This window comes from Bos indicus, chromosome 10 (genome assembly GCF_029378745.1).
Source record: "Bos indicus isolate NIAB-ARS_2022 breed Sahiwal x Tharparkar chromosome 10, NIAB-ARS_B.indTharparkar_mat_pri_1.0, whole genome shotgun sequence".
Lineage (NCBI taxonomy): Eukaryota > Metazoa > Chordata > Mammalia > Artiodactyla > Bovidae > Bos > Bos indicus.
The window spans coordinates 102603347-102626034 of NC_091769.1; the positions used below are offsets into that span (position 1 = coordinate 102603347).

Sequence of the window (22688 nt, forward strand, 5' to 3'; positions counted from 1 at the left end):
GTCTCTTACCTGTGGACTCGTGTGCGGTGCACATTCAAAGTTCAGGCCTTTTGCAGGCCTTTTCAAGCTCTTATTCTCACCGGTTCACTTTGTATCTCCTGTGTTCTTCCATGCAGCTGCAGAGTTGGCCAGGAGAGTGTGGGAGCTTGTGCCTCTGTAGTTGCTGCTGTGTGTGTATGCTGCCTCTGCCAGGAATATTGTCCCAGCAGCCCCAGAGCTCAAGGATGGGGAAGTCTCGGTCCTCCTAGCTCTGCCACAGAAGTTATCACTTAGACCAGGATTGTCACTTACACTGATGCTACCACCAGAATGTGGTCATTGTCCAACTGCTCTCAATCATGTGAGCCTTTTTTTATGGTAACCTCAAAGCTACCAGTCATTTCAGCCTGCCAGACTTTGGGTGCTTGCGGATGGGTGTAGAATGGAGCAGCCCCGAACAAGAATGACACAGGCTCTCAATGTTTTGTTTTGTTTTCAGACACTTCAGTGTTTTTACTAATAGTTGAATGTTTTTTAAAGTACTCTCAGATTGTTGTTTGCTTTTGGTTGATTTCCATAGTGCTGATATGGTATGAACAGTATGATATGCTATGAACAGTATGAAAAGGCAAAAAGATAGGACGCTGAAAGATGCACTCCCCAGGTCTACTACTGTGGGAAAGAATCCCTTAGAAGAAATGGAGTAGCCATCGTAATCAACAGAAGAGTCCGAAATGCAGTACTTGGATGCAATCTCAAAAATGACAGAATGATCTCTGTTCGTTTCCAAGGCAAACCATATCATGATAATCCAAGTCTGTGCCCTGACAGTAATGCTGAAGAAGCTGAAGTTGAACGGTTTTATGAAGACTTACAAGACCTTCTAGAACTAACACCCAAAAAAGATGTCCGTTTCATTATGGGGGACTGGAATGCAAAGGTAGGAAATCAAGAAACACCTGGAGTAACAGGCAAATTTGGCCTTGGAGTACAGAATGAAGCAGGGCAAAGGCTAACAGAGTTTTCCCAAGAGAACACACTGGTCATAGCGAACACTCTCTTCCAACAAAACAAGACTCTACACATGGACATCACCAGATGGTCAACACTGAAATCAGATTGATTATATTCTTTGAAGCCAAAGATGGAGAAGCTCTATACAGTCAGGAAAATCAAGACTGGGAGCTGACTGTGGCTCAGATCGTGAACTCCTTATTGCCAAATTCAGACTTTAATTGAAGGAAGTAGGGAAAACCACGAGACCATTCAGGTATGATCTGAATCAGATCCCTTGTGATTATACAGTGGAAGTGAGAAATAGATTTAAGGGACTAGATCTGATAGAGTGCCTGATGAACTATGGACTGAGGTTGGTGACACTGTACAGGAGACAGGGATCAAGACCATCCCCAAGAAAAAGAAATGCAAAACCCAAATGGCTGTCTGAGGAGGCCTTACAAATAACTGTGAAAAGGAGAGAAGTGAAAAGCAAAAGAGAAAAGGAAGGATACGGTCATTTGAATGCAGAGTTTTGAAGAATAGCAAGGAGAGATAAGAAAGCCTTCCTCAGCGATCAATCGAAAGAAATAGAGGACAACAAAATGGGAAAGAATAGAGATCTCTTCAAGAAAATTAGGGATACCAAGGGAACATTTCATGCAAAGATGGGCTCAGTAAAGGGCAGAAATCGTACGGACCTAACAGAAGCAGAAGGTACTAAGAAGTGGCAAGAATACACAGAAGAACTATACAAAAAAGATCTTCACGACCAAGATAATCACGATGGTGTGATCACTCACCTAGAGCCAGACAACCTGGAATGTGAAGTCAAGTGGGCCTTAGAAAGCACCAGTATGAACTAAGCTAGTGGAGATGATGGAATTCCAGCTGAGCTATTTCAAATCCTGAAAGATGATGCTGTGAAAGTGCTGCACTCAATATGCCAGCAAATCTGGAAAACAGCAATGGCCACAGGACTGGAAAAGGTCAGTTTTCATTCCAATCCCAAAGAAAGGCAATGCCAAAGAATGCTCAAACTATTGCATAATTGCACTCATCTCACACGCTAGTAAAGTAATGCTCAAAATTCTCCAAGCCAGGCTTCAATAATATGTGAACTGTGGACTTCCAGATGTTCAAGCTGGTTTTAGAAAAGCAGAGGAACCAGAGATCAAATTGCAAACATCCGCTGGATCATGGAAAAAGGAAGAGAGTTCCAGAAAAACATCTATTTCTGCTTTGTTGACTATGCTAAAGCCTTTGACTGTGTGGATCACAATAAACTGTGGAAAACAATGAAAGAGATGAGACTACCAGACCACCTGACCTGCCTCTTGAGAAACCTATATGCAGATCAGGAAGCAACAGTTAGAACTGGACATGGAACAACAGACTGGTTCCAAATAGGAAAAGGAGTATGTCAAGGCTGTATATTGCCACCCTACTTATTTAACTTAAATGCAGAGTACATCATGAGAAACACTGGGCTGGAAGAAACACAAGCTGGAATCAAGATTGCTGGAAGAGATATCAGTAACGTCAGATATGCAGATGACACCATCCTTATGGCAGAAAATGAAGAAGAACTAAAGAGCCTCTTGATGAAAGTGAAAGAAGAGAGTGAAAAAGTTGGCTTAAAGCTCAACATTTAGAAAACTAAGATCATGGTATCTGGTCCCATCATTTCATGGCAAATAGATGAGGAAAATAGTGGAAACAGCGACAGACTTTTTTTTTTTTTTTTTTGGCTCCAGAATCACTGCAGATGGTGATTGCAGCCATGAAATTAAAAGACGGTTACTCCTTGGAAGGAAAATTATGACCTATCTGGACAGCATATTAAAAAGCAGAGACATTACTTTGCCAACAAAGGTCCATATAGTCAGGGCTATGGTTTTTCCAAGTAGTCATGTATGGATGTGAGAGTTGGACTGTGAAGAAAGCTGACCGCCGAAGAATTGATGCTTTTGAACTGTGGTGTTGGAGAAGACTCTTGAGAGTCCCTTGGACTGCAAGGAGAACCAACCAGTCCATCCTAAAGGAGATCAGTCCTGGGTGTTCATTGGAAGGACTAATATTGAAGCTGAAACTCCCAATACTGTGGCCACCTGATGCGAAGAGCTGACTCATCCAAAAAGACCCTAATTCTGGGAAGGATTAAAGGCAGGCAGAGAAGGGGACGACAGAGGATGAGATTGTTGGATGGCATCACCGACTCAATGGACATGAGTTTGGGTGAACTGCGGGAGTTGGTGATGGACAGGGAGGCCTGGCGTGCTGCGGTCCATGTGGTTGCAAAGGGTCGGACACGACTGCGCGACTGAAGTGAACTGCTAACGGTGGTTTTTGTCGTTTGTCGAGTTGTACTGTTGCTTTTTGAGGACAGGGTTTGTTGGCGTCCTCACTGGTCGTGGTCAGGCTCTGATGGGGCTGTATTCTGGCTCTCCATCCTGCTTCCCTGTTGTTTTGCTCAATGCCGTGTCTTGGCTCTCAGGAACCTGGTAGATGACAGATGTGGGCTTAGAAACGGAAATATTAATAAATTACTCCCACAGCAGTTTCAGAGGAGCAGTACCAGTACTGGAAGATTTGAAGATAATATGTATGACTACCGAAGCACTATATACCTTTTTCTTGGCAGTGCTCTCCCCACTCTTGCCTACTTTCTTTCTGTTTTGGCCGTGCTGGGTGGCACGTGGGATCCTGGTTTCCCTACCATGGATCAAATCGGTGCCCCTTGCAGTGGAAGTGTGGAGTCCTAACTACCGGGGAAGTCTCTCCCTCACTTGTAAAAGGTTGAGTGAATCTACATTTATATAGAATATAGCTATTACATGATAACTGTTTGTAGCTATATGTTTTATGTTTGACAATCACCATTGGTTCTAAAGGAATACCTGTAGTCAATTTGGTTTTCTGAAATGCTCATTTAAGTTTTTCAGGAAGGATTCCCTGAGCACAGTATTCACCGAATTCTTACACATTGGTAATAGTTTGTCCATAGCCGTTATTTTTGCAAGTTATTTCTGTTGGATATAAAATCTTTGGTTTGTATGTTCTTCCCTTGATTATTTTATTTTAAATATATTACTCCATTTTTCATCTGGCGTGAACCATTGCTATTGAAAAATTTAGAATAGTCTAATTGGGTTATAAAGTCACTTAGTGCATGTCTGCAGACTACTGCCCGTGGACTGACTGCTTCTAAACACTTGTTTGTTTGCTTTGTACACAACTGTGTCCATTCATTTGCATGTTGTCTTAGGCTGCTTTTGCTATACTGTGCCATAGACGGTACAGAAACCAGTGAGCATGGTGGCCGACAGTGATGTCAGAATTTCATTTTCTTTGAATGATTCTGGACTTAAGATAGGTTCATTCATAGATATTTTTGAAAATATTTTTAAAAATTTAAATCAAATACAAACAGCTTTCTTTGTGAAAAATTCCCCTATGCATTTGCTATATGGGAATTTTCCTTTTCTAAGGAGTGCTGTGCTGAAGAACAAAAAATTAAAATTTTTACACTGTAGAGTTTTTAGTAATACATGCCTTGAGTAAATCCCTTAGAAGTTCATATTGACTCTTTAGGAAAAAAGGCAGTATTTATTTTATTTGGGGATGACAACTTAAAAACTGAGCACCATTTGGTGATGAAAAACAATGGAAAGATATTTTAGTACTCTTCTGGTGAAGCCTTTGAGTTTGGGTTTTTGGTTGAAATAGATTTTGTGTGTGTGCGTGTGTGCACTTTCTGTATTTTAAAAAAGGGAGGCATCCTAACTCTTCTTCTGTGGACATTGTGTTGGGTTATTAAAGACATCACTTCAGCTTCCTCATTTGTCTGTAAGACCCTGCTCTTTGCCAAGAATTCCTGTACCTTTAGGAGTTTAGCGTGCCTAACAGGTCAGACCTTTCTGGGACTGTGCTCACTGCTGTGAGTAGTTGTATGTCCTCTGCACTTTACAGCCTTTTCTAAATCCATTTCCATTTTGAGCGTCAAGATGAGTGTATTCAATATACAGGGGAAAAAATAGTTAAGGGGCTATAGTTTAGTGATGATTGAAGTAGGATTAGAAGTAACATCTCTTGATTCTTAGTATAGTAGTTTTCACTCTTTTCTCAGTTGTCTCTTTAACAGATTCTAATTCGGGGAATATTCTCAACTACTGAGTCTTGGGACAACTTTGCCAGTCATTACTTTTCTCACCAGTAAAATGAGAGTTCAGACTGATGCCCTCGTCTTTTCTTTGTGGTGCTAGCTTTTTCCTTTGTACATGTCACTGGCGCAGTAGGTTCACAGTGTTCCCGGTGCGCAGCTGGTGATTCAGGTACACATGTATATTATTTTCCATTATAAGTTGTTACAAGATTCGTCCCTTAGACATGCACTCTCTAATATGATAGCCACTAGGCACAGGTGGCTATTTAAAATTAAATTAATAAAAACTAAGTGAAATTAAAAATTCAATTCCTCAGTCACACTAATTACATGTTAAGCACTTGGTTTCCACCCACGTCTAGTGGCTGCCGTATGGGACAGTGCAGACACAGAGTATTTCCATTGTTGCAGAAAGTTCTATTGGATAATGCTGTGCCTGGATGTTTTCCGTTCGGATTTGCCGCTGAAGCAGTGATAGCCATCTGAAAAACACTGAAAGGGGCTAGGAATTGCAAGTGCAAATGGAGATAACCTGAGATTTTGAAAGGTTGGCTTCCTGATAAGTTGGTAAAGAATCTGCCTGCAATGCAGGAGACCCCAGTTCAATTCCTGGGTCAGGAAGATCTGCTGGAGAAGGGATAGGCTACGCACTCCAGTATTCTTGGGCTTCCGTTGTGGATCAGCTGGTAAAGAATCAGTCTGCAGTGCAGGAGACCTGGGTTCGATCTCTGGGTTGGGAAGATCCCCCGGAGAAGGGAAAGGCTACCCAAGCCAGTATTCTGGCCTGGAGAATTCCATGGACTGTATAGTCCATTGGGTCACAAAGAGTCAGACACGACTGAGCGACTTTTACTTCACTTCACAAGATACTGACTGTAGTTCCCTGTGGTGTACAATAAACCTTTGTTGCTTGATGCATATCTGTTTTTTTTTTAAATTAGAAGTTTAGCATTCTATTCATACTAAATCAAACAAGTGGAATCAAAATGTCATAAAGTTTTAGTTAGGCAAAAATTCGTAAGTTTCTAAAATACATGTGTTGTATATACTATTTATATATATCTGTGCAAAGCTTTTCTACTATGCTTGATAAAGGTTGAGAAGGAACATCAAAAAAAAAAAAAGAGATGGAAAAATTGGAAAACATAAACTAAGTGAAATGGGAACTGCTGCTGCTGCTAAGTCGCTTCAGTCGTGTCTGACTCTGTGCAGCCCCATAGACGGCAGCCCACCAGGCTCCCCCGTCCCTGGGATTCTCCCGGCAAGAGCACTGGAGTGGGTTGCCATTTCCTTCTCCAGTGCATGAAAGTGAAAAGTGAAAGTGAAGTCACTTAGTCGTGTCCGACTCTTAGCGACCCCATGGACTGCAGCCTACCAGGCTCCTCCGTCCATGGGATTTTCCAGGCAAGAGTACTGGAGTGGGGTGCCATTGCCTTCTCCGAAATGGGAACACTGAGTATGAAATAGGGAAAGGGAAACAGGCCAGATCAAAGATCATCATATAGTCCAGGTGCTTTAAACACGGCTGCTCGTTAGAAGCATGTCCGGAGCTCTGGAGGAAAAAGTCAATACTTGGGCATTTGTATTTTTCAAAAAATGTCAAGATAATTCTGATATGCATCTGGATTTTAAAAAGTGATTACAGGTGTTTCTATTAAATAGTAGTTCTGGATGATACAGAGTTCTATCATTGTTCTGTTGACCAATCATGATGCAGTAGTATTAAGTGAGTAATAGTTACATAATCACGATAGTAAAAGATATTTGTCAGTTTTCACAATCAACAGCCTGACAAAAAATAAAAATTACAATTGCAAGCCATAATGGGAACATGATTAACAGTATAAAATAATTACAAACAATGGGGGGAGGGGTCAAGCAGAGTGACGTGGTGAGTGGAAGTGCATGCATGCACATGTTTTCATCTCCCAGCCAGCCTCTGTCTTTTGGTTGGTTTATTTGATCCTATTACAGTTTTCTTAATTGTTTTGGGTTTATTTTCTGTAGGTAGGTCTTTTCCTTCGCTTGTTTCCTGTCTAGAGACGTTCCTTTAGCGTTTGCTATAAAGGTGGTTTGATGGTGCTGAATTCTCTTAGCTTTTGCTTGACTGGAAAGCTTTTGATTTCTCCATCAAATCTGAGTCTTGCTGGGTAGAGTATTCTTGGCTATAGGTTCTTCCCTTTCATCACTTTAAATATATCATGCCATTCCCTTCTGGCTTGTAGAGTTACTGTTGAAAAATCAGCTAATAGCCTCATGGGAGTTCCCTTGTATGTTATTTGTCGTTTTTCCATTGTTATTTTTAGTATTTTATCTCTGTCTTTAACTTTTGTCAGTTTGGTTATTATGCATCTTGTTGTGTTTCTTCTTGGGTTTATCCTGCCTGGGACTCTGTGCTTCCTGAACTTGGTTGACTATTTCCTTTCCCATGTTAGGGAAGTTTTTAGCTATTATCTCTTTAGGTGTTTTCTCAGGTCCTTTCTCTCTCTCTCCTCCTTCTGGGACCCTGTGATGTGAATGTTGTTGTGTTGAACGTTGTTCTAGAGGTCTGTTAGGCTGTCTTCTTTTTTTGCCGCCTTCTTCCTATATTATGTTGTGTGGCGGTGGTTTCCACTTTTCTGTCCTGCAGTCATTTACCTGTTCTTCTGCCTCAGTTATCCTGTTCCTTCTAGGGTACTGTTCACTTCTGTTCTTTGGTTCTTGCTGGTCTTTGGTAAATATTTCTTGCATCTTCTCCATTGTTTTCCCAAGATCCTGGATCATCTTCACTATGATTATTCTGAATTCTTTTTCTGGAAAGTTGCATATCTCCACTTCATTTAGATTTTCTGGGGTTTTATCTTGTCCTTTCATCTGGGACATAACTTTCTGCTTTTTCTTCCTAATTAAATTTCGATAATGTGGTTTCTGTTTAAGCCACTGTGGGACTGTGGTTCTTACTTCTTCTAATGGAGAAGATGCAGAGGCAGGAACTGGTGGTGGGAAAAACTGGGTCTTGCTCTGGTGGGCAGGGCCTTGCTCAGTAAAACTTTAACCCAGTTATCTGCCGGTGGGTGGGGTTTCACTCCCTCCCTGGTAGTCGTTTGGCCCTGGGTTCTACAGGCTCTGTGGTAGGGTTAATGGGGACTTCCAAGAGGGTTTATGCCGAGGGGGCCTGCCCCACCTGCTGCCGCCAGCACCCCATCTCTGTGCTGAGCCCCTGCCGACCTCCACACCCACAGGAGACTCTTCAATGCCAGTTGGTGTCTCTGCTCTGTCTCCTGTGGGGTCCTGCTCCTTTCCTCTGGGTCTTGGTGTGTGCAGGAGTGTTTGTGCCCTCCAAGACTGCAGCTTCTGTTTCCCCCAGTCCTGTGGAAGTCCTGTAAACAAATCCTGCTGGCCTTCAAGGCCAGATTCCCTGGGGATTCTCAGTCCCTTTGTCGGATCCCCAGGCTGGGAAGCCTGACGTGGGGTTCAGAACCTTTACAACAGTGGGAGAACTTCTTTGGTATTACTGTTCTCCAGTTTGTGGGTCACCCAGCCGGTGGGCATGGGATTTGATTTTATTGTGATTGTGCCCCTCCCGTCATCTCACTGAGGCTGCTTCTTTGTCTTTGGACGTGGGGTGTCTTTTTCTGGTGGGTTCCAGTGTCCTCCTGTCCTTGGTTGTTCAGCGGCTAGTTGGAGTTTTGTGCTCTCGCAGAAGATGAGCACCATCCTTCTACTCCGGCAGCTTGAGCCAGATGAGTTTGGTTTTTAAAGGATCGACGCATGTGGTAAGATCAAATCCTGTAAAATGATTGACTCAATCTTGCCACACTTTTGTACTTGTTGATTATTAGAATTGTGTTCTTGGAACTAATTCATTCAATGACTTAAGGGTTTTTTCCACTACATTGTGATCTCCTGAGGGTAAAAACCTTCTCTCTCTTGTTTTACCAGGTACTTACTTACCCAGTAAATACTTGTTGAACGAATGAGTGATTAAATGAATGATAGTGTCAGCAAGGATGGAGGCACTACAGTATTCTGAAAGGGACGTGCACACTCTATTAGATCACAGGGTGTAATATTTCAGAAGTTGTGGGAAGGTTATTTGGGAGAATGTAATAAAATTCAAAGCACTATGCCTTTCAGTTAAAAAGTTAGTTTCTTGGGAATTCTCTGGTGCTCTAGAGGTTAGGACTCTGCACTGTCCGTGCTGAGGGCCTGGTTTTGATCCCCATCAGGGAAACTAAGATTCTACAAACCTAGGTAAACTGGGTACACGTGGGTACACTAGGCTTAATTTTAATAACCTGATTATTTTTCTTTTATAGTTTTACATGTGGCACCCATAAAAGATGAGGCTGAGAACACGGAAGGCTTCTCAGCAATCAAATCAAATCCAAACACAACGCACTGCCAGAGCAAAGAGGAAATACTCAGAAGTTGATGACAGCCTGCCTTCAGGAGGAGAAAAACCACCGAAGAATGAAACCGGCTTGTTGTCTTCAATTAAAAAATTCATTAAAGGAAGCACACCCAAGGTAATGGTTTTACCTGATAATTATATCATTAAAAAGGAAACTTAGATTGTGTTCTTTAAGCTTATGAAGATGAGAAATCTAATATTGCTAGAGCCCCATTTAACGAAGTGTGTCTCCATTTTGGTGTTGAGTATTTACATGTAAAATATTTAATGGTTGGTCAAGAAAACAGTATTCTACTTAACTGATCCTGTTAGCCTTCTGTTTTTTCAGCTTACTATTTTGGGAAGTAAAAGAAATTTTTTCTTAGTCATTTATTTGAGTTATTTCTTTTTTATTCATTTCAAACATAAGTTAAAGTTTCTTATTAATATTGATACGTTGTCTAATTAGGAAGATGATTTATCTGAATTCTAACCGTTGTACAATGAAAATGTCGTATTCATTGAAGGGAGAACAAAGTTATTAAAGAAAGAATGGGGAATTCCCTGGGGGTCCATGGTCAAGACTTGGCACTCCCACTGCCGTGGGCCTGGATTCAGTTTCTGGTCAGGGAACTAAGACCCCACTGGCCATGTGGCAAAAGAAAGAAAGAAGGGGCACTAACCAGGAGGCATGAGCTCTAGATTCATACTTCCTCCTGTGGACCAACTTGAATTCTGAGGAAAGTCATTTTCCCCTCTTAGCCTCAAGAAGACAGTAAAATGGGACTCATACTAACTGCCTTGTCTGCCTCAGAGTTGTTTTCAGATTAGATGGCAAACAGGTGGAAAAGCAGTTTGAGAAGTTCTAATGTACTCTGTAAATAGTAGTGTTATCATTCATTTTTCGTTGATTTTATTATCACTGTTGACTACTGTTGTGTTCTTACTTCGGATTATTATATATAATAAGTTGCTTATAGTGTAAATTTGTCACTTTGGTAGAAAAGTAAAGTGTTATTTTTTCGTAATGATGGATTTCTTTTGCTAATTTTAAGTATAATTTTTAAAAGTTTCTATGAGTTAATTTACATAGGCCTATAAATATTGTAGTATTATTGTATAAAAAAGATGAAATTCCTTCCAGAAACAAGAATTCTTGAATCTTTAAGTTTCTGTTGGGTTGTCCTTAGCCCTGTTGATGAGAACATCACTGTGTCAAGTTCATTCTCTGAACAGCTCTGAATATTGTGAAGTTCTTCCTCATCTTGAAGAAAGTATACCTACCCTTTCCTTGCCTCACATGTTCTTTTTCTCCTTGTGCAAGTGCAAACACTCAGTCACCGTCCTGGCTAAATAGTTCTAGTTTTCATTATATGGCATTATATGATAATAGGTTAGCATCTTGGTCAGCTTTTTCTTGGTTACCTTGTTCCTGAAAGGTAACAACCAGAAATGAAAATAGGTTTTTGGGTTTTTTTTCTTCCCTGTGTCTTCTGACTTCTGTTCATGTTAGTCATGCTTTCTTTTTTTTTTTTTTTTTCATTTAGTAGTTTTCGTTCTTTGTTGGTCAGCAGATTTTTGCCCATGTCAGTTAATGTTTATTCAGGGTTGTCGGTTATTTTTTTTTAAGCAAAAAACTAAAATTTTGTTATTAATGCCTATCCATTAGTGGATTAGGCCAATAAAAACCTGTTTGCAAGCTAATATCTTATTCATTAATTAATATTTTTGAGCAAGGTTTTCACCACAGCTATAAATTCATTTAATTCATCCCAGATTTCATTCTTATATTCAGTAAGATTATTGTGATAATTAGGATTTGAATGCCTTACTGAAATCAGAGTATACTGTTTCTTTTCCTATCTACTGTCCTTTTGTTAGAAGTAAATTAAAAGATGATTTTGTCATTTATTATCCTAATGATGTTATGCTGTTGTGTTGCTTATTTGCTAAGTTGTGTTGACTCTTTGCAACCCCATGGACTGTAGCCCGCCAGACTTTGTGTCCCTGGGATTTCCCGGCAGGAATACTGGAGCAGGTTGCCATTTCCTTTTACGTGGGATCATCCCAACCTTGGGATTGAACCTGCACCTCTTGCATTGGCAGGGAGACTTTTTACCAGTGAGCCACCTGGGAAGCTTATACTGGCTTCTAATTGTTAATTCTTTCTTATCTAAATTGTTATTAAACCATCTTCTTAATAATGCATTATTCTTAATAATAGGTTTTACTATGTATTTATGTTAATAGTACACTAATACACACCTCTTAAATGAACAATATATGTTTATTAAATTATCTAAGTATTCTAATGACCTTTATATCAAGTTAGAGCTAGAATACAGATTAAAACTTATTAGCAAAATGTTAATAAAAATGGATCAGTGATACTAAACTGGAAAGAATACCAGCAGCCGTTGAAACTAGAAGTTGAGTTCAGTTCAGTCGCTCAGTTGTGTCCGACTCTTTACGACGCCATGGACTGCAGCACGCCAGGCCTCCCTGTCCATCACCAACTCCCGGAATTTACCCAGACTCATGTCCATTGAGTCGGTGATGCCATCCAACCATCTCATCCTTTGCCGTGCCCTTCTCCTCCTGCCTTCAGTCTTTCCAAGCATCAGGGTCTTTTCAAATGAGTCAGCTCCTTGCATCAGGTGGCCAAAGTATTGGAGTTTCAACTTCAACATCAGTCCTTCAATGAACACCCAGGACTGATCTCCTTTAGAATGGACTGGTTAGATCTCTTGCAGTCCAAGGGACTCCCAAGAGTCTTCTCCAACACCACAGTTCAAAAGCATCAATTCTTTGGCACTCAGCTTTCTTTATAGTCCAACTCTCACATCCATACACGACTACTGGAAAAACCATAAGCTTGACTAGACGGACCTTTGTTGGCAAAGTAATGTCTCTGCTTTTTAATATGCTGTCTAGGTTGGTCATAACTTTCCTTCCAAGGAGTAAGCATCTTTTAATTTCACAGCTGCAGTCACCATCTGCAGTGATTTTGGAGCCCCCAGAAATAAAGTCAGCCACTGTTTCCACTGTTTCCCCATCTGTTTGCCATGAAGTGATGGGACTGGATGCCATGATCTTAGTTTTCTGAATGTTGAGCTTTAAGCCAACTTTTTCACTCTCCTCTTTCACTTTCATCAAGAGGCTTTTTAGTTCCTCTTCACTTTCTGCCATAGAGTGGTGTCATCTGCATATCTGAGGTTATTGATATTTCTCCTGGCAACCTTGATTCCAGCTTGTGCTTCTTCCAGCCCAGGGTTTCTCATGATGTGCTCTGCATATAAGTTAAATAAGCAGGGTAACAATCTACAGCCTTGATGTACTCCTTTTCCTATTTGGAACCAATGTGTTGTTCCATGTCCAGTTTCAACTGTTACTTCAAACTAGAAATCATAACAGTAAAGAAGAGCAGAAAGCCTAGTTGATATTCAGAGACCAAGTTTCAAAAAGCCAGAGTCATAAGACAAGCATGAGAGCAATATCAGACACCTGAGAAAGAAGACAGCTCAAAAGAGAAAGCAAGACCTGTCTATAAAGTTCCATTTTAACCATATACTTTTAAAAGTTCAAAAGAAGAGAAAGAAAAGGAACCAAAGAAGCCAGTGGCTGCATAAGAAATTTTCTAACTAACTTGGATTTAAAAAAGACCCTTGTAGAAATAAGAGTAGTCTGTCACCCAGTCAGAAAAACTGAAGACAGAGGATGATGATTCATGAAAAAATACGAGGGTAAAGGTTTTTCCTAGACAAAATAAGCTTCAACTTTGATAGAATATAAATAAATGACCAAGTCAGGAGCATAGAAAGACTCAATTCTTTGTTTCTTTCATCAAGAAAATTTTCAGTCCTTACATAAAGTAGGTCATGCTATGAAGATACCATGTGACTGCTTTGAGACAGTCGAATTGTACCTGGGTTAGATCCCAGCTTGTCCCTTGTTGGAGAGGCAGTCGTGCACAGCAGTCACGGGCTCAGGGTCTGAAACCAGGCGCATCAGTTTCAGTGCCAGTGTTGCTGGTGAAAGCTGTGTAACCCTGGCCGAGTTATTTAACTCTCCTGTGCTTATTTAACTGAGTTATTTAACTCTCAGTTTCCTCTCCTGTAATACAGAGATGCTAGTAACAACGTCATGTGGTTTGAAAGCTTAAGTGTTTGTAAGAGCGTGTTAACTGGAAGCGCTGAGAATGACACGGGGCACACAGCAGTGCCCAGCGACGGGTGATTGACTGTGATACTTGCTTTTAATTTTTCTAATCTTGGACAAGCTATTTATTATAGTCATTATTGTTATAATTAACATTGTAAGTTGTCTAAATTCATTGAGCCTAAGTTTTTTTTTAATCTGTAAAATACCAAATGATGGTTGTAAAGTACCTGATACTCAATAAACACTAGCTGCCAACCCCTACCCAAATTTTGAAAAAGACAACACCACTGTATTTAAGATACTGAGATAAAAGATAGCATTTTAAATACTACTTTAGATCCCTTATACTTACATGTCAGTTTTAGAATTAGCTTGTCTATTTCTCCAAAGAAAACCTACTGGGATTATAATACTGTATCACATGTATATATCATTTGGTGAGACTGTACGTCTTAGCTGTATTGAGTCTGCCAGTTCGTGATCATGATAAATCTCAGTGTTAATATAAGTGTTTTTAATTTTTTTGTGCTAATGTGAGGGTGTTACACATACTAATTAGTTCTGTTCTCAGGTATTTGATGTTTTATGGTGCTGTTTTAAATGATATAATACATTTAAAGTTTTTACTTTGTTTGTTGTAATATATATAAATATAATTAATTTTTCTGTGTTGACTGGGATACTGTGTAAAATTGCTAGGTTTACTTAATCATTCTAGTCTTTAAGATTTCATAGGGTTTTATACATATATAATCATATTATATACCAGATATGATTTCCTTTTCTGATTTCTAGACCTTGTATTTCTTTTTCTTCATTATTGCATTGGTTAGGACCTCTAGGACATTTAGTCGAAGTGGTAAAAGCAAACATTTGTCTTGTTACTGGTCTTAGGGGAAGAGAGTTTGTTTACATTAGGTATGTATGTCTGTCATAGTTATCTTCTGTCTGTTTGAGGAAGTTCCCTTCTGTTCCTAGTTTGCTGTAAGATTTTATTATATTGGATTGAGATGTTCTCCAGATTTTGCTCTTTTAATGTGGAGTAGGACATGAATTTTTTTAACTGAAAATTAAACTTGTATGGCTGGATACAGTTTGCTGCCGTGTTTTGTTGTTGTTCTTAAAGATGTTTTGTGTCTGTGCTCATGAGGGTTTGGTCTGTAGTTTTGATTTGTAATACTTTTGAGATTCTGAGGGTCAGAGTTATGCATCAGATCATGACCCAGGAACTGTCCGTCTGCTTCTCTGTTTCTGAAAGAGCTTGTAGTGACGGAGTATTATCTCAACCTTAAATTATTAGTAGAATTCAGTGGTGAATTCTGGAGAGGGATTTTTGGAATGTGACTTGGATTTCTTTGTGTGATAACTTTTTACTATAAATTTGATTTCTTTAATACATATGAACTTCTTTAGCTTCTCTATTTCTGTTTGAATTTTGGTCATACGTGTTTTCCAGGGAATTTGTCTATTCGTTGAAGTTGTCAAGTTATTAGATATAAAGTCTTTGCAGTATTTCTCTATTAACCTAATAGTCTCTGTAGGATCTATAATGATGTTCTTCTTTTCACTCCTGATGTGAACAATTTATTTTTGTTTTGATCCCTTTGCAACTGGAGCTTTATCAGTTTTATTACTTTTTCAAAGAACCAACATCTGCCTTTGTACATTTTCTCTTTTCTTTCCACTGTCTATTTGATTTCTACTTGTTATTTTTAATATTTCTTTCTACTTTATGTTTGGTTTACTCTTACTTTTCCAGCTTATACAAGCGAGAACTTAGATTAGGAATTAGTAAACTTTTTCTGTAAATATTTCAGATAAGTAATATTTAAGTCTTTGCAGACTGTCTTGTCTGAATTTGCAGTTACTACTCGACTCTCCCATTGTAGATAATGCATAAATGAATGAGTATGACTTTGGTTGTTGATATTTGATTTTCATGCAATTTTCATGAGTCATAAAATAGTGTCATTTGTTTGATTCCCACCTCCCCCTACCACCATATTAAAATATAAAAACTACTTTTGGTTTGCTGGTCATACAAAAACAATGTGTTAGGCTTGGCGTTTGTACTGTAGTTTCCCAGCCCCTTGCTTAGATCAGTAATACTACACTTCAGTTTTTTTCTAATTCAAATACTTACAGCTATGCAGTTTCAAAATACTGCTTTCCCATACATTCTGACTGTATTTTTATTACCTTTTGGTCCATGGATTATTTAGAAATACGTTATTTAATTGTCAGATCAGATATTTGGGCATTTATTAGATGTCTTTTAATTGTTTATATCTAATTTAATATTATTGTGACCTAAGAACATACACTGTATGACTTCACTTCTTTGGTGTCTTTTGATATTTTTTAACATATGGACTATTTTGGTAAATGTCCCATGTGTTTGAAAAAAATATGCACATTCTGGAATTGATTAGTACAGTTCTGTAAATATCAGTTAATCAGATAGTTTGATAGTATTCAAATACTCTGTGTCTTCTTTTAAGTCTCCGTCTCTTAATTATGAACTCTCCACCTTCTGTTCTGTCAGCTCTCACTGCGTGTGTTGTGAAGCTCTCTTGTTAGGGGCGTACACGTTTGTGAGTGTTGGGTGTAAGTTTCCACCACTGTGAAATGTCTCTCATCTCTGGTGCTACTGTTTGCCTTGAGATTTACTTGGCCTGATATTGATAAAACCACACAGCTTTCTTTCTTATCATTTGCCTGATACACCTTTCCCCACCCTATGTGTTTGTATTTAAATTGGCTTGTTTAGTCTGTTTACATTTAATGTAGTTATTAATAGTGAGTGATAGTGAAGTCGCTCAGTCGTGTCCGACTCTTTGTGACCCCATGGACAGTAGCCAACCAATCTCCTCCGTCCATGGGATTTTCCAGGCACGAATACTGGAGTGGGGTGCCATTTCCTTCTCCAGGGGATCTTCCTGACCCAGGGATCGAACCCGGGTCTCCCGCACTGTAGGCAGACGCTTTAGTTTCCCATCCTGTAATTTATTCTGTATTTATCCCATTTGTTATTTTTTACTCTGTTTCATCTTGCCTTCTTTTTGATGAACTAGTTATCTTTAGGATTCTACCTTAAAAAAAAAAAAAGAATTGTACTTTATCTCCGTTGACTTTTTAACAATTAATTTTATGGGGTATAATGAAACATAGTAAGACACACTGATTTAAATTATATGTTTTCATGAATTTTAACAGAATTATACACCCATGACTAAAAAGTATCCTTGGAGTATTGCAGACCATCTCAGCATCATCCTAGACAACCATTGATCTTCTGTTATTATAGATTGTATAAGTCTTCCCTAAAGTTACTGTGCATATAACATGTCTTGCTTCCTTCATTCATCGTAAAGTTTTTAGATTCATTTGTGTTCCTGCATGTATCTGTAATTTACCCCTTCTCTCTCCTGTGCCCCAAACACTATTCTATTGTGTGAGTATACCACATACCACAGGACTTCCCAGCTGGTGCTAGTGGTAAAGAGCCTTCCTGCTAATGCAGTAGACATTCTGCAAGTTCAGTCCCTGGGTCGGGAAGATCCCCTGGAGGAGGGCATGGCAACCCACTCCGGTGTTCTTGCCTGGAGAATCCCGTGGACAGGGGACCCTGGCCGGCTGCCGTCCATAGGATCGCAAAGCGACGGACACGACTGAAGTGACTTGGCACGCACGCACCACATACCGTGACTTGTTAGCCACTTGAGATATTTCTGGGTTTTGGCTGTTGTGAACGAAGTTGCTGTGAATGTTTCTGTTTTGAATCCTTGTGTGGACATTTGTTTATGTTAAACCTGGGTGAATAACTAAGATTGATATTGTTGGATTATATGATAGATACATATAGTGTAACATTATGGAGATATGATTTACATGGCGTAAAACTCGCCCAATTCAGTAGGCTTTAATATATGCACAGAGTTATGCAGTCATTACCACAGTTAATTTTAAACCACTTATATCCTCGCCTAAAGAAACTCTGTACCCTTTGACTGCCACTTGGCAGCTTTCCCTTCCAGGTCAAATTTTCTCCCCATTTATTGGGAGTGAATTTTTACATTTTGTCTTGTGAATTCATTAGTGGTCTCTCTTAAGCAAGTGGTTCTTAAACTTTTTGAACCTAGAATCCTTTACCATCTTATAAATTATTAGAAACCCTAAAGAACTTTTTGTTTATGGGGATAATATCTATCTATATCTCATTAGATACTAACTGAGGAATTTTGAAAATATCAAAATTTTAATTCTAAACCCATTACATGTTGATGTTGGTACAATTAATATTTTAACTATTTGCTAAAGAAAAAGGGAATTAGTGGGAAACAGGACAATATTTACAGTTTTATAAACCCCTTTTTCCTTTAACATTTTCTCTCTTTTAAAGTTTATTTTTGGCTGTGCTGGCTCGTTATGGCCATGCAGGGGCCTCCTCCGGCTGCGACGGGTGGGCCACCCTCCAGTTGTGTGGGCTTCTCACTGCAGGGCTTCCTCTGTTGAGGAGCACAGACTCCAGGCTCAGGCGCGAGGGCTTCAGTAGTCGCCCTTTGTGGGCTGTAGGGCTCGGGCTCATCAGCTGTGGTGCTTTTGCAACCAGGGATCGAACCGGTGTCCCTCGCATTGCAAGGCAGGTTTCTTAACCGCTGGACCACCAAGGGAGCCCCGTAGACCTCTTTAACGGTCGCTTCACAGAGCGTAGTTTGTGGTTATCATTGACACACAAAAAGAAAATTACACATGTATTTAGAAAACGAAAGAGTCTTTTAATATACTTTTTAGATAATTGCAGATTTTATACCAAAACTTGACAAGTGGTGTGGTATCTTAAGTTCTTGTTCCAATATTGACTTTGAAAGAAAGCTCGACAGTGATCTTTTTATTGGTCTGTCTTGTACTTGCAATGAATCTTTTTACCTACATCTGATTTTGTAACATCATGTACTGTTTTTTTGGTTGGGAAAATAATGGTTTGCTTTATTATGTAAATCTTCCACATATGTATCCATATTGACATATTTCATTATTTATTTAATGTTTAGAAATCACATTTCTGAACAACCCCACTGATCTCAATAGAACAATATTGGGAAACTCTTGAGTCTTACAATGCGTTGTCCAGGTTTCCTAAAATCCCAGTTTTTAGCTGAATGCTCAAATTTTATTGTTCGCAACAAAATGTATTAGTTTTTTCTTGAGTTGCTTTGTTCATTTTTCAGAAAATAAACTGCTTCAAGTGAAGATAGTTTTCTATCAGAAAAAGTGATCTACACTTGATCTTAGCCAAAAGGCCGAGAAGTGATCAAAAAAGTGATCTAATTCAGCTTACAACTCAACAGTCAGTCAGATGCTTTTCCTCAAGACGACTGTGGAAGCACAGTGTGCAGCAGAAGCGTTTGTGTGCTTCCCATCTTGTCATGTAGGATTTAACACGTATTTAAGGGTTGAGATTTAATTAATTTTACAGCTTCATCAGGGACATTCTTAAGTATAGCTGACTTTTTTCCCCCATGCAAGTGCATGGCTGTGAAAAATACAATAACTTTGGATGTCCACGTTTTGATTTGTGCTAAGGTGGCAGTAATCATAAACCTTTTTTTTTTATTTTGCATCACAAAATAGTCATCACAGACATTGACACAGTTGTTCCAGGATAAACTGAGATGCAAAAAATTAATTCACTTGTGTTTGTTACCGTGCATTCATGGTAAAGAAGATCTTTGATGATTAGTTGATACTAGTATCAGATATGGAGAAGGCAATGGCACCCCACTCCAGCACTCTTGCCTGGAAAATCCCATGGATTGAGGAGCCTGGTGCGCTGCAGTCCATGGGGTCGCGAAGGGTCGGACAAGACTGAGCGACTTCCCTTTCACTTTTCTTTTTTTTAAAAATAATTTTTTTTTCCCTTTCACTTTTCACTTTCCTGCATTGGAGAAGGAAATGGCAACCCACTCCAGTGTTCTTGCCTGGAGAATCCCAGGGACCGGGGAGCCTCGTGGGCTGCCGTCTGTGGGGTCGCACAGAGTCGGACACGACTGAAGCAGCAGACAAGTACAAGTCACATACCAGTGTTAGCTCATTTTCTGTGTTCACAGTTAAGTCTCCCAGTGATTTACTTTATCACTAGAAAGTGGAAACGTCTGTTTCTTTCTTTCTTTCTTGCCTGCTAGTCTGTCTGTCTATGTTTGATGGTGCTGCGCGCAGGCTTTCTCTGGTTGTGGCAGGAGGGGCCAGTCTCTGTTGCGGCTCTTGGGCTTCTCGTTGCGGTGGCTTCTCCTCTTGTAGAGCACAGGCCGTAGAGCTCAGTTGTTGTGGCCGAGGAGATTAGTTGCTCCACGGCACATGGGATCTTCCCGGATCAGTATCGAACCAGTTTCCTGCACTGGCAGATGGACTCCTAATCACTGGACCACCAGGAAAGCCTCTGCTTGTTTCTTTTACTGACTTAGTAGGTTTTCAGCACTAACTACTGTGTAAGAGTTTGTAAGTCTCTCATAAGTATATACCTTTTTTCAGCCAAAGCAATATAACCAACTTTGTTTCTGAGACACCTCATTGGGTTTTGCAATTTAAGTTTGAAAGGCTATAACTATTTTGGCTTTTAAAGATTTCATCCTGTACATCTAAAATAGTTTCTTTTTTAAAAACTGAATGATTGTTCTCAAACGACAGTGCAACTGAATTGGCACTATAATTCTATTTGAATATGTTCTGTTGCATAAGACAATTTTGAAGCCAAAGGGACACTAACTTTATCTTATTTTCATTTGTGATTTACAGTTGTATTTAGTTCCCTTGGAGTGCATTTCCTCCTTTCATGGGCTATAGAAGTTTATGTCAGTTTCATCACTAAGAGTGGTGGATTGAAATCACAGATCGCCCAGCTCCCTTTTTCAACCCAGTAATCCATTCTTAATTATAAATTATAAATTTTATTTAAAGAATTACTAAATTCTAAAATAACTTTAGAGTAAATTTTGAAGACCAAATTTAATAATATTGCAAAGCAATGAGAGTACCTTTATTGTGTTTCCATATATATATGTAGAGAGAGAGAGAAGCAGCTCGGAGACTTGAGAATACTTTATTGGATTATAATGAGGCTGCAGAGATTGTAGCAGGTATCAGTGTTGAAGACAGCTGGAAAGACCGTATTAGAACTATTGAACACAAAGATCTTTTGAATTTACTCATGTTTGCCTTAGTGGTAGCCATTCCTTATTGCAGATTTAGAATCCCATCTGGTATTATTTCTTTTATGCCTAGATAACTTCATTTGTTATTTCTTACCAGCTAAAAATGAATTCTGTCAGCTTTACTCAGAATGTCTTTAAAGTGAACAATTTTTAAAATTTATATCTCTTACCAGTTTTTACTGTCGTGTATATGTTCTGAGCCTGTAGCCATTACACGTGATCTCTAACCCTCGTTCATCTTGCACAGGTCCTGTGTGCGTTCAGCGTGTTTAATGCTTTCCCCAGTCCTCTGGTTGTTGTCTATAGTCATTTTTTGGTAGATGCCACATGAAGCAGACACAGAAACAATATTCTGAGTTCTGTGCTTTAAAACCACTTTTACTGCATATGATATCCTTGTCTCACAGTTTCTCTTCTTGATTTTTAAAAGTGTTATTCCATTTTCTTCCAGCATTAAATGCACTGCTTTCAAAGTTTGATGACAGTCTAATTTTCTCTTTTTAAACGAACACTTTTCCTTGTTCTCCAAAGGATTTTTTCTTTAACTTGTGGTAAGTTTAGGGCCTGTCTTGTCGATTTTCTGGGTTTACGGCTGTGGTCCAGCGGCGCACTCTCAGAGCCCCGCAGCCCAGTGCTTAGGTGAGAACTGAGCCCTCCCTGCCGTGAGCCCGATTCAGTCCCTGGTGGGGACTTCGAGGACTGTGAAGCTGAGTCACACAGACCAAAAAAAAAAAGGCCCGTGTACTCTTTGAGTATGTAATTTCAGATGTTTCATTTGAGGAAAACTTCATGATGCTCATTCTTCCGCCTTGTTCTTGGCTCTGGCTTCCTGCTCAGGGACCACTTACTGTTTTCTGTCTGTCGGATCTTCCTCAGTATTTGTTACATTTTGATGTCTTAACCTCCCCTCCCCTCTATTTTACCGTCTAATTCTCATAAAGGCACATAGTCTATCCTATTTACTAACTTTTATGTCTATCCTAGTCTTTATTTCTAAAATATTTTTCTCTTTTATTTCTATTTTGTTCTGTCTTTTCATTAGTGAGTTTTTTCTAACTCTGATGTATGTGTCATATCCCTTTCTTAATGTTATTTGTCTTTTTTGAAATAAAGATCTAATTTTAATCTGTTCTCTTAATGCATTTTGGGGGGAGTTTGCACCACAGGGCTCTTAGTTTCTTGACCAGGGATCAGCCCCCCACCCCTTACAGTGGAAACATGCAATCTTAACCACTGGACAGCCAGGGAAGGCTCTCTCACGCATATTTTTCCGAGATGCTTTCTTTTACTTCTCCTGTGTTTTATTATGGGCTTCCCAGGTACCTCAGTGGTAAAGAATCTGCCTGCAAATGCAGGAGACACAGGTTGGATCCCTGGGTTGGGAAGGTCCCTGGAGAAGGAAATGGCAACCCACTCCAGTATTCTTGCCTGGGAAATCCCATGGACAGAGGAGTCTGGCAGCTACAGTCCATGGAGTTGCAAAAGAGAAGGACAGACTTAGCTACTAAGCAACATTTTATTACAATGATTTTGTGTGGAATTTGAGATCTATGCTTTCTTTTCTCTCATTCTTACATGAGTTTTTCTAAATTTTTAGAAGATTGTATGGTTCGGGGTATCTTTTCTAATCAATTTTGTTGTTTTTGAATAGTGTTAAAAATACAATGATTGCGTTTCGAGTTTTGCTATATGTTTATTCCTGTTTATTTTTGTTTAGTTGATAAGTTGTGTCTGACTCTTTTGCAACCCCATGGACTGTAGCCTGCCAGGCTCCTCTGTCCATGGAATGCTCCAGGCAAGAATA

General features: G+C 39.4%; 1 protein-coding gene and 1 pseudogene across 5 annotated transcripts in view; one reads left to right on the forward strand and one right to left on the reverse strand.

Moving 5' to 3' along the window:
* Positions 1 to 22688, forward strand: part of CTDSPL2 (CTD small phosphatase like 2) — a 75753-nt gene that overhangs the window by 15352 nt on the left and 37713 nt on the right. For all 5 annotated transcript variants that reach the window (XR_011569059.1, XM_070798037.1, XM_070798040.1 and 2 more), the window contains exon 2: positions 9439 to 9648. Coding sequence is in view for 4 of the 5 variants with exons in the window: in XM_070798037.1 (XP_070654138.1) it covers positions 9463 to 9648 (186 nt within the window). In the remaining variant the exon portion in view is untranslated. The remainder of the gene's footprint in view (positions 1 to 9438; positions 9649 to 22688) is intronic.
* LOC139185524 (U2 spliceosomal RNA) lies at positions 18848 to 18988 on the reverse strand (annotated as a pseudogene).